This window comes from Lissotriton vulgaris, chromosome 5, assembly GCF_964263255.1.
Source record: "Lissotriton vulgaris chromosome 5, aLisVul1.2, whole genome shotgun sequence".
Taxonomy (NCBI): domain Eukaryota; kingdom Metazoa; phylum Chordata; class Amphibia; order Caudata; family Salamandridae; genus Lissotriton; species Lissotriton vulgaris.
The window spans coordinates 1,723,481,265-1,723,493,934 of NC_141693.1; the positions used below are offsets into that span (position 1 = coordinate 1,723,481,265).

General features: G+C 41.3%; 1 protein-coding gene across 15 annotated transcripts in view; it reads left to right on the forward strand.

The window, feature by feature from the left end:
- The window catches only part of HDAC5 (histone deacetylase 5), a 1,827,433-nt gene extending 1,816,353 nt beyond the window's left edge, over positions 1 to 11,080 (forward strand). For all 15 annotated transcript variants that reach the window (XM_086923931.1, XM_086923932.1, XM_086923941.1 and 12 more), the window contains one exon: positions 5,802 to 11,080. In XM_086923931.1, coding sequence (XP_086780057.1) covers positions 5,802 to 5,841 — 40 coding nt within the window. In that variant the 3' untranslated portion in view covers positions 5,842 to 11,080. The remainder of the gene's footprint in view (positions 1 to 5,801) is intronic.
- Positions 11,081 to 12,670: the final 1,590 nt, after the last annotated feature.

Here is a 12,670-nt window from a genome sequence, read left to right on the forward strand (position 1 = left end):
TGTGTAAATAATAACAGCTGTGAGCCCGTGCCTGAGGTGCATCATCAGAGCCTTGTGAATAATAACTGCGTCAGCCCCGTGCGCGAGGTGCATCATCAGAGCAGTTTGAATAATAACAGCTGTGAGCAACAGCATACTCTTGCACACACTCACTGCTCACCAATTCAAAGTTTGCTAAAAATGTTATGCAACGCATTGTCATACACAATGCCAATAACTCAAACTTTAATGCTGCGAGACCTATTGCATTGTAAATGCTTGTTTTCCTTTCGACCAGCAGTTACATTAAACAAGACTTTACAGATATCAGATTTGTTGGAACATTTGACATCGTATAGTACAATACAAATCACACACCTAATCATTAATACTTTATCCAGGTCAATTGCCGCAGACAATGAAGAAGATCTATTTAACATCACCACTCCCTCCCACAGTAGCACTTCACTCCACAACCTTCATCTATCCCCTGAGCTTCTCGTCCAAGTGGTGCAATGTCACTTCATAGGCGTTCGTGTCTCTGGTTCTATAGTGTTTTGCAGATAATTTAAGTGGTTACCAGAAATCTCTTGGCTTCGAAGCTTCTGGACTATCCTCTGCGTAAGTTTCTAGCTGCTCTTTGCAATACGTCATATCTGTGATCCAATCTTTGCACCTGGGCGGCCTTTTGCTTCAACACCTAATCGCCACATGCCTCTTTGCAAGTAGTAGAGCCACCGCCAGAAATTTCTTGCGCCTAGAGTATTTGAGCTTTTTGGTTCCCAATATACATACTAAGAGGGTGTTAGGGATTTGGTCTGATAGCATCTCAGTTAGTGTGGTGGTGACTTCGCCCCAATATAACTGCAGTTGTGGGCATGCCCATGAGACATGCAAAAAGTCCTCTCTTGGCGCCTCTGGCATGCATCCGTCTCCCTAATGCCCGATCTGTGTAGCTTAGCTGGTGTATAATATAGTTGGTGGATAATGCGCAGGTTGCAGTTGGACGTAAGAAGTGTGAGTTGTGTACAACTGTACTGCCAGTCTTGTTCCTCAACTGACACGCCCAGTGTCCTTTGCCATCTACCTAGCGCTGCTTCAGGCTTCACAGCCTGCTGTTCCTGGGCTGCCGTGTATAGACATGTCACCAAATTCTTTCGGTTAGGAGCTGTCAATAGTATTTGTAAAGCATTCAATTGCTCTGGTTCTGCCGGGAATGTGCTGTACAGTGTCCTTACTGCCGTGTGAGCCTTAAATACGCAAAGCTCTTTAGGGGGAGGTGATGTGCAAATAAGGAAAGTTCTGTCCATTTAATAGATGTGTTATGAGGAAACAGTTGTCGCATAGTTGTCAGTCCCGTCTCCGTCAGCAGCGCTTGCATATTTTTTTCTTGAGTTACCGTGAGATTGGGGTGTTGTGCAGTGGGCAAGCGTGCATGCGCATATTGGTAATTTGTGTGCCCTGATTGCCAGCTAGTGCCATGCCCTGGAAGTACACTTAGCCGTGTATATCTTGTCACCTGGCATATAACGAATCGAGTCATTTAACAGTGCTGTTAGTGGGGCGGGGGAAGTGTTGTCTTTTTCCACTGCAATATGCGTGTGGCTTCATCCAATAATGTGCATGTTGCGCTTGTGCACAAAGATAATATAACTGGAAATCCGGTGCACCAAAACCGCCCAAGTGGTATGGTTGTGTGAGTACCTTCCAACTGGCCCTAGCCTGTTTGCCGGCCCATGTCAGTCTTTGTATAAGAGAGCGTAGTTTATCAAAGAAGGTCTTATTTTGCCATATTGGTATGTTCCAGAACAGATACAGGAACCTAGGCAGTATTATTATTTTCTGACGGTCTATTCTATCCGCCATTGAGGAGGGCATTTTTATCCACCTGTCTATCTGGTCCTCCAGTCTCGTCATTGCCTTTCCATAGTTTTCCCTGATGACTATCTCTGGGACTCTATGAACCCAAATGCCTAAGTACTTGACCGGGTCTGTACATCATTTCAAGGGGAATTCTAGGTCTGGCTCCTGTGTGTCAGGGGTAAGAGGTATCACAACTGATTTATCCCAGTTGATGCGGAGCACAGCATAGTTCTCATATTTAACATATTCTCTAATAAGCAAGTTTAGTTCCTATCCCGGATATGTGATGTAAAGTACCATGTCATCCGCGTACAATGCTATTCCGATTGGCCGGAGTTCAAAGTGTAAAGCCGTCTCAGAATGTTTCTGACGGATTTTGCAGGCCAACGGCTCGAGGACTATGGCAAAGAGCATCGGCGACAACGGGCATCCCTGTCTAGTTCCCCTTGTGATCGCCATATGGTCAGAGGTAGAGCCATTAATTCTAACTCGTGCTTTAGGTGCTGTGTATACTAAGGAAATCTACTTAAGAAAGGGCTCAGGAAATCCCATCTTGTGTAGAGTGACAAACATGAATTCCCACTCCACTGAATCAAACGCCTTTGCGGTGTCCAGCAGAGCTGCGCCCGCTAGCCGGGACATTAGGATTACCATAGTACACTCCCCATACATACCCCAGCCCTCCGAGCCCATATATAGTGTAGCAGAAGACTTTCGCCATCCTGCAAATGCCCAAGGTGGGTAAAGCTAATCCCAGGAACCTTTACCCCCTCGGTTAGGTTTGCTGAGGGGTCATTCACACCCACTAGCTCATGCCAAGCATAAATGTGGCTTCTCCAGGCACCCACTTCAGAACACTGCTGGACATGAGGAAGAACAGAAGAGGACTTGGCCTGCTGTTTTTGACCTGAGAAGAGCTTGCTTCTTCTTGTACCCAGGATAAAGAAGTGGACCCCGAGGGTTGGTTGACTCACTTCCTGTGTGGCTACATGGAGACGCTAAGCTACAAGAATCCTTTCCTTCAACTGCCCAGCTGGCCAGTGGCAACTGGACCTGGACTGAACCCTGCTGTATGCCTCTCCCTGACACCCTGTGAGTCTTTAAAAGGATCCACTCAGAACCTCAGGCGCTTTAGAAGTGTACTTTTGTGCTGGAATTGGGACTTAAAGGATTAAGTCAGAAAATAAGATTCTTGACGAGGTCGAACTTGGTTGGTTTATCAGACCCACACTCCATCGTAGTCCACCTCAAATTGTCCCTAGGTACCGGTCTGTTGCGATCATTGATTATCATTTACACCTAGTGCTTCTTGGCGCTATTCCTACTTGCAACTTATCTCCAGTTCCCCATATTGTTTTTTGTCATTTTATTTATTACATTTTACTCTATTTTCTCGATTCGATGTGAGATTTGTATTATTTTGCCTTTTCCCTTAATTACTGTTTTGATACTGCATAAATACTGGCCACATTGCCCCAAGTTAAGCTGTTAAGCCTGCCTTCTCTCTGCCATTGCTACCAGGAGGTTATGGTCATATTTATTTTGTGACTTTGAGGGCTGTGATTGTTGATTGATGTGGGTAGTCACCCTTCTCCCCTCCAAATAATAATCACATTTCTTACAACTCATAGCTTAAAACCTCAATCGCTCATTGTGTTTTCTCTGTCGGGAACATGAGGTATTCAAGTGCTCGATGTGCAGTATGTTGTACCGGAGGGTGAAACAATGGTTGCGTGTGAACTGAGACGTTTTATTGTAGGGATCCAGTCAGTTTTTACAATGATGATAGCAGGCATGGTTTGGTTATTGACTGGAAGTGTGAATTATCGGCACCATAAAGAGGCTTGTCATCAAGAAGCTGTAGTGTGAGGCCTGGGTTGATTTGACCCGCCAATGTGTTAGTTTAAGGAGTCCTGTTGTCAGGACGGAACTACTCTTAATTATTACAATACTCCCTTTTTTTTTTTTGATGAATTGGCTTGGACTAATCAGCTGTACCCTGTCTGACCTGTGTGTGATCTATAAGGTTTAGTGGGGAACTTTCACAGGTACTTTATTCTTTTACCTTCCTCCCCCTCCCCCCCCCCCCCCCCCCCCCGGCACCGTAGACAGTATATAGTATTTTTAACTTAATTCTGTGCTTTATTGAAGTTGTTTCAGTGTTAAAGCGACATTATTATTTCTTTTAGGTTCATATAGGCTGTTTTGGAGTCAATGAAAGTATTGTATTTCTTCTTCAGGGATCCAAGCATATATTACATTGCAGTAAATCAGCCAGCAAATATCCCTATCCTGATTAGTTAAATTTGGTGGTTCATTTGTAGAACTCGATGTTTCCTTCTAAGCATTGTGTTGGTACTTTGCATTGTCTGTGATAGCAGTGGTATGAGAAGGATAGCTCTGGGTTGAACCCTACTCTTGGTTTTGGCTTGCTATGCTAGTGCTGCTCACGCTTTGAGGCCACTGAAAAAGGAGAGTCCTCTAAGAAATTTTTATTTCTAAGATTTTTGGTTTTGTAACATTTAGGTAAGTGGTTCTTAACTTTTTGACTTCAGAGAACCCCTACTTAATTGTTACTGGAAACTGAGGACCCCACTGAATTATTGGAATTAGGGACCTGTATTGAGTAATTATTTGAAGCCGGGGAACCTGGCAAAAGCATTTTTAATAATTTGAACCGTTAAATGTTACACAAACAATACAGAAACAAACATTCATCAAACAAATACATAAATGATGAAAAGCTTTTTCATTCACAATCAAATATACCAAAAATCTAAATTGAAATTTTAATAGGAGGGTTGGAGCGTTTCTAAATTTAAGTTGAACCACTCATCTCCGATACTCTGTTCGACATGATGCACTTGCACTGTCATCACAAATCAGTCTGATTTTTAGCTTCTAATTTTAAATGTATTCACATTTCCAGAACATTTTAAACGTTAACATTGTACATTTAACTTCATTATTTATATGCACTTATTAATCTGGTAATAGTATTTAATTTTCTAAGTAATCGGGGTCCCTTTGAGTAGGTTTCTCGGAACCCCAGTGATCCCCGTACCACAGGTTGGGAGCCACTGATTTGGGTAAAGGACCCTCTCCTTCATCTGATACTATATGTGGCTTTCACAGTTATAACTTGAGCTACTGTTCTATGTTGTCTTGCAGCCAGATGTGGAGCATGGTGGCACTCTTGTAGAGCTAAAACTAAGCTTCTCTGATGACCTGTGCCAAAAGCTGCATGCAGATAGATGCTAAAGAACTCCAGTGATAGCGGGAAGCCCACAGTGTTAACACAGACGAAATACGAGCAGGGATACTAGATTATTGTAGTATTGCCATTTTTTTAAACAAGTTATTACCAAATGCAAAAATAAATGTGGATTTTGCAGCATGATTTTGAGGTAGATTGAGAAGCACAGCATAGTCCTATTTGTGTTTTTTGGCTGTGGAAGTTTCATTTTTCTCAGAGGTGTGATTCAAACAATGTGGCACTATCTGGAGAGTGGTTGTAGCTTATAAAGTATTTATCATTATGTTGCTATTAAAGTAGGCTTTTCTCACCCTTGGTTTGTATGTCGAAATATTGAGTTCAAAAAGATCATACTACAAGAATTTCAAGGTAAAAATATCAACAACCAAAATATTGTGGAGCTATGTATATATTAGTTAAGTAATGTACGGACTTTGCAGTTATATGCGTTGTCAGAGTACATACGTTTAGTAACCCTCTGCTATGCTTATCAATATATATATATATATATATTTAACTTGTTGATATTTTGCTCATTGATATTTTTGCTATGATATTACTAGAGCATGATATTCAAAACTATATTCACATACAATATCCTCACTAGGCAATTGCTGAACGTAAATGTGTACTTTTGAACCTCTTAAACACTGTTTGTATAGCACAAACTAAACTGAGCTTATTTTCTCGTTATCTTTTTCAGGCCTGCTGATGAACCCATGGAGGAGGAACCGGTGTTGTAAAGTGCCAAGATGTCCAGTAGCCGTCACCTCGTGGGGTTTTTGTTATTGTGATTTGTTTATTTTTTCTATAAAAAAACAAACAAAAAAAAATCTCAAACCAAAAAAAGTGCCACTTGAAGTGCGCTGCTGTTCTTCGCCCCTCCAGCACCTGATCCGACCAGCATCTTCATCTCGTTTGCACTCTCCATGGCGTCCTCTCCTGGTGTTCCTTGCGTTCTGTGATCTGTGTTCTCCATCTCTCCAAAGACACATCCTAGCAGCCGTGAAAGGACTGGTTCCGACACCTTGCACTCCACGAGACACTGAGAGAGCGGACACCAAATAAAAAAGGAAAAACTACTCCAAACACGCTTTGTCTCTTCTCGCTTGCTCGCTGTCTCTCTCTCTCTCTCTCTCTCTCTCTCTTTCTCTCTCTCTTCTCTCTCTCTCTCTCTCTCTCTCTCTCTCTCTCTCTTTCTTTCTCTCTCTCTCTCTCTCTCTCTCTCTCTCTCTCTCTCTCTCTCTCTCTCTCTGTGTCCCCGTGGCTGTCACCTCTCATGAGTTATCCTTCACACTCCCTGGCTCTCCTTTTCATCCAAAGGCTATTACCATGTATGAATGTCGTGACTCTGTAACTAGTTGTAAATGCAATTTCAGTTTTTGATCCTCAATAGCAGGAGAAAAAGCAACATTTGGTGCCTTTAAGTCATTTTTGTTCTTAGGTTCTACTTTTAATGCCTTGATTTTCTGCAGCTTTTTTTCTACGCCAATTTCGGTGAGTGGACGGGAATGAAGAAGAAACAGGTTCTTCTAGAAAACGTAGTAGGCAGCCACATGACTCCCTACTGAAGAACACCCTCCTTACACACACCCCAGATGCTTCATCTCTGCCCTCAACCATTTTCCCTCCTCTGCTGTGCCTTTGGCTGTTCATTCATCTGTTCCCTTAAGTAGTATAGATGATGTCAGTAATTTGGACATGCTGACATGGTACAGGCTTATTTTTTCTTTACCCTCGTTTTATTTTAAACCCTGAGGTAAAAGGGTTGTGTAAAGGAACAACAGTTCTGCTTATTTCTTCTTTTTTTAATGTCCTGAAGTTCACTCTTATAGAGCAGCCCTACATCTTGGAACCATACATTAATTATAATGCCACTGGCAAGGATTCCATCTGGCAATAGAGGAAACTGTGCACATTTCTGCTTCATAACCACATAACCTGGCAGCCTAGTTACCCTCTTTTTGGTTCACTGTACGCAATTCACTTTCCAGCTACGGTACCTCCTAGCAGCCCTTTAATAATCTACTTCCTTATAGATGCTAAATTAGATAGGTTTCAGGTTAAGCTGTTTTGTCATCTTTACTGTGCAAGACCACTTCTTTACTTTGCAGACTGCTTCAAAAATACTAGTTCTCTGTGCTCCAGAGCAGACATATATAGGTACATATTCCTTCCTCCAGAAGGGCGAACCAAGAGTCTAGTTGTCTGTCTCAGTCTGAAGCTGCTGCTTTTATATCTGTACAGCTGCAAGTGTCATTTGCTTCGGTCTTCACTTGATGTGGGTGCTCTGTCCAACATGTGGTATTTACTTTCCTCCATAGAGGAGAATTCAAGAAAACGGCTAATGTGGTAGAACATGTGGTTAAGCTGCCTGCATCACGTGTGGTAACTGGCCTCAGATGTGCCTGAACAAATAGTGCGACTGAAAATAACAAAGTTTAAAGAATCTAGTGTCAAGCAATAATGGTCCAACTCGAGGGATCACTGGGAAATCTAATTATTCTTTAATTCTAGTTTCTTTTGCAGCTTATACCAGCAAAGCACTACTTCCTAGGGAATTAGCATGGACTGGGAGAAGCTGGATATGGAAGAATCTTTATAAATCGCATCCAACTCTTCCCTTAAGCAGGGCTGTTTGATCTGCCTTTGGTTATGTTTGATGACGACTGTGGTTGATTGTTTCTTTGTCCATAAAGTGGTCACCTACAAAGTGGAATCCCTGTTTGCATACTCATGAGAGCACAAGTCCACCATGACTCAAAGATGTAATGTTGTTGTATTTTCTTACAAATGTATAAGGACAATTTTACTGTCTTTTATTGTGTGTAAAATATATATATATATATATGTGTGTGTGTGTGTGTGTGTATATACATTTTTGTGAATCTGCAGTGGCAGGGGAATTACCTGTTCCTGTGCTCTGCAGGCTGAAGAATACACCCCTTCTCTGGCTCCCAAAGGCCATATTCCGATAGCACTTGTCATGTTCTGAGCCAGAACACACATTAGTTTTCCTGTCCCCCAATACCTTAAACACACTCTTATGCACACATTCCGTGGCACACTTTGCACACCCTAAATCACGCAACAGGTCATAATTACAATGCCTGCTGTGAGGGATCCTTTAATCGCCTGTTAAACGTTTATTTGTTTGCTGGTCGAGGCATCCATTTCCCTTTCTTGGACTCTTCTCTCAAAACTTTTTTTTAAATTTTGTTGTACTATAGCTCTCTTTTACATGGTTTTCCAAAATTCGTCTTTGGACCCTTTTGCTGTGTCTTTAGTTTGGGACTCGTAAACAAAAGTATGTGCTGCAGCTGTCGATATTCTAGGGTGCCTGGATCATTGCCTGTGTACTACATTAGATTAGCCATTTGCCATGGTTCCTTCATACACAATACCTACTTATATTTGTCCTGCCAAACTAGACACAATGTATTTCCCTTGTATTTCGTTTGGATTGATTAAGAGCACCAGACCTGACAAACTCAATTAAAAACTGCACCTTTTCAGTTGCAACTCCTGGATGCTTCCAGAGCTCAGTCCAAACTGTGCTTCTGATCTCTGGTCCTAAGATGTCCTTTCAGGAACCTTAGCTGAGGGGCATCCTTTATTGCAGGCTAATCTGACATCTTCTATAGAACACTATCCTGTTCATACCGTACCTTGAGAGCCTTTATGCATATGCTTTCCCAGACTATAGTCTCCTGTCTGGTCAGATTGGAGCGTTTGTTACACTACTGCCTTCGTTCTAGTTACTGTACAATCTCAAGGAGAGAGCAGACACTCAGTGACTATTAATTCTTTAATAAGCTCTTTATAAATATACTGTCTTGCTTGAGCCACCTATTGCATCAGTCTCTTCCCTATTGCTGCACCTCTGTCCGTATCTGAACTTTCTTCTGTTGGCTTTTCAGAGTGCCACCTCAGTTGTGACTGGCTCTCCCAGAAATGGTGGCCCCATGCTCTCCCTGTTTTGGCAGTCCTCGTACCTTTGCCAGTGTAAGTCAGTTTCTGTTCGGCTGGGTGCTATTTTCCATGTGGGTACAAGCTTTTTAGAGAGGTTTGTTACCATCTCATAGCACATGGTAGAAGACATATTGGAACTCTTCTTTTTGACACATTTTGAAAATTGTACACATGTGTAGACTTCTTAGACTTAATGAAACACTTGTTGGTTTTTAGTGATGGGACATTACAGTACATTGTAAGTGTAACTTATGGAAATCAGTCCACTGTAAGCAAGACATGCCTTATTAGTCTGTTCAGGTTACAGTGGTATCTAAGTTCATTATCAAATGGAGACAACTAGGACAGTGACCCTCAGAAATGCAGGGGCTCAGAATGGTGCTTCAAGTGGTAGCAATAGTCTCTCAGGAGGTCAGAAAGAATAGAATATCGCAAAAAAAGGTGTGTGATATCATTGCTTATTTGTCTGGGTGGTCTTGTCAAAAGTGTGCTTTACTGGGCCTCTTAATTGGCAGCGAAGACTGAAGTAAGCAGATCACAATATGCTTCTTTCTGTCCTTCATGCATGCCTATTAGAAATGGCCAGGCTAAGCATTGCTTTCGTATGAGGCATGTGTAGATATTCAATTGTATTTTTTGAGGGCTCATCTTTCTATGAGTTTCCATATTATCAACATGCGTGTCCTGAGAAATGCTCATCTCTAAGACATGGTCTTGTTACTTGTGGCCTTTGAGCAGATGGCAAACAGTTTTTCTGATGATAACACTAAACAAAAGCAGCTCAGCTATTCACATGTTATTTTCTTGATAAAGCACATTTTTGTGTTCACTTGGTTCCTTGCTTATATAGAAGGTAGCTGGAGCATGGAGCTCTTTGGATTCTACGTTGAAAGTAAAAGAGTTTGATTGATCTTTAACAATTTAAGACCCCACTTCATGTTTAAATGGCCAGTGGTTGTGTAGGTTCTTATCTGCTAGGGCTTTCATAACATAATAAAATGCCTGGAACTAAAAACTGGTTGCTACTCCATAAACGTATACCATCTGTGAGATGGTTTGTCTGTGAGCCCCACATGCACATTTTTGTCTACATAGTGTGTCCGATGACTATCTGCATATTAAATGCCTGCACCCGTTTAGGCTTTTACAATGCAGACACTTACTAGGTTTCAGTGTAGGCATTTATTTTAAAGCATAGCACAGGGACCTTAACAGACCTGCTTTTTTTATTGGGACATCACAAGCATTTCAAAGCAGAGCCTCATTTCATGTGATTGAACAGTTCCAACACTTCTCAGCAGGTCTTCAGTACCTGTAACTGGGGCACCTAAGGACTGCAGTACTTTCATGCAAGGTATTGACACTTCCCAAAAGAAAACAGGTACTCTGAGATGGGAAAGGCAGTGTTTGCACTACATTACTCCATTTCAAATGCCGGCGCCTGCAGAGCTTGCAGAGGAGATAGAGGGAAGTCTGATGGATCAGAGCAGGGAGGAGACTAAAGTTTTCAGCACCCTAAACTCCCGTCTTAAACCAATCCGCAAGGGTTGTTTACATATTTATTATTTCTCAAAATGGGAATGTTAAATAATTGTTTTGTTTATTTTCTATTTTTTGTGGGTTGGGGTGGTTAAGTCAATTCGGGGGATCCAAAACTGTCTTTTTCAGTTCTGTTGTCCCGAAGTCATTGACCCATCCACTGCCGCCATTGCTGCGTATGTGCGCATTGACATCACAGTAGCTTTTCCATATTGTTTTCTAATTTAAAGATGAGACATTTGTAAACAGTATTAATTCATTGCAGTTGTTTGCTAATTTTTGTCCTCTTTTCCACTCTCCCTACCCAACCCACCAATGGGGTGAGATGTGGTCTGTTTCATCCAATTCTAGTGTTTCCCCTCTCTGCTTTCTGTGTGTTTCTCTCTCTCTCTCTCTGAATATGGTTCAGTGAGTATTTTGTAATTTGTTCAAATGTTTGTCCTTGTGTAAATAAACCTGTTTCTGGGAGTACTTCATGCTAAGGTCTGATTTTTTTTTGTTGCTGTAATGCATTGGTGAATAATGGGTGATACATTGATTAAAGATAAATCTATAGCCAGCCAGATAAATCAGCACATAACTGGATTATTAGAGCGAGAGGCCTCTTTTTAAGACTTCATTGTCATACTTTGAGAATTTTACGCTTATACACCAATGACATCATATCAAATAATATGTGGAAGGTACTCAAGTGTTTCTCTTCATCAACCCCTCCTCATAGACTGTTTAGTTCAGGCAAGAAAGGTACATTTTCTACAAATAAGAAATGTTTATGCAGCTTGAATTCTTTGCAGATGCAAGTGATGTGCCTTCACTTGGTAGCTAGAGGCTGCAGCCAGTATTGTATGTATCCTCCAATAAAAGTTAACGTTTTGGACATTGGCCATTGTGGTGTGAAACATGACTCCCTCATGAAGTTAAGGGGATTAGAATTGCTACATCCCTGCCCTACCCTTATCCCCAGTTTTTTCGACCACCACAACAAAGACATCTAAAAGGTTAATCATACCTCAAGAAATATTAAGTTAAAAGGGTTTATCCAAGTGGTGAATGCAATTTAGATTTAATTAAGAAGTGTTCACATGTTTAGGTTTTTGGTTTCAGGTAGATCACAGGAAGTGGCTCAGTGTGCAATAGATAATTTCTTTAGATTAATAAAAAATACAAGGCCACGTATTCTAACTGGGCGATCTCTATATAAAACATTATAAATGTGAAGACTAAATAAGTGGGTTATACAAGATAAAGCGTGAAGCCATGTAACCAGCATTGATGCCTTGAAAGGTCAATGAGCAGGACATTTGGGAGAATTAAGTGTGATTCTGATGCACCAAAACATGAGTTAATAAGGACCCTAATAGCACTCAAGACAAAGAGGACAGTGCAACTTAGGACACAACACATTTTGTTTCATACCATACACATGGCTCGCCCTAATTGAGATTGAAATCATGTTGAAACGTGTCACCTGTCAGAGAAAATTCAAGAAATGCCTTTGACCCAAAAAATAGCAAAAAATCATTCACCTAGAATGTAATCAAGGTTTTTTTACCTTTGCCTAGAGGAATGCAAAGAACATAATGTCCACAAGCACCGGTAGGGTGATTACAAAAATAAAACGTTTCATCTAAGGACCAGTGTTACACATTTCCATTCCTATCTCATAAATCACAGGCACCAAGTTACATACCAGTTACATTTCCAAGTCTGAGCTCTTAAGAGGCCAAAACGTTTTCCACTCCGAAGAGAGAGACATACAAAAACTATGCTCTATCATTACAGGAATACCTGAATAAGGGGAAGAAGAATGCAAAGTCCTATAGACTAAGTCTCAGACTAGGCAGATACAGTACATATTTCACAAGATAGAGATGACCATGAGACCCTAGAGGTAGCAAAGTAGCTAAGAAAATGATTTACTTTTAACCTGCTTATGAAGAAGAATACCCTATACATTTGTCATTATGTGGGGTACATTCCTTCTGTGCAGCACTCTCCTAAAATCCCACTTTTCTGCCGCACTGATTCTGCTTGGTGTAAATCAGCGGTTCGGAGTGGCGA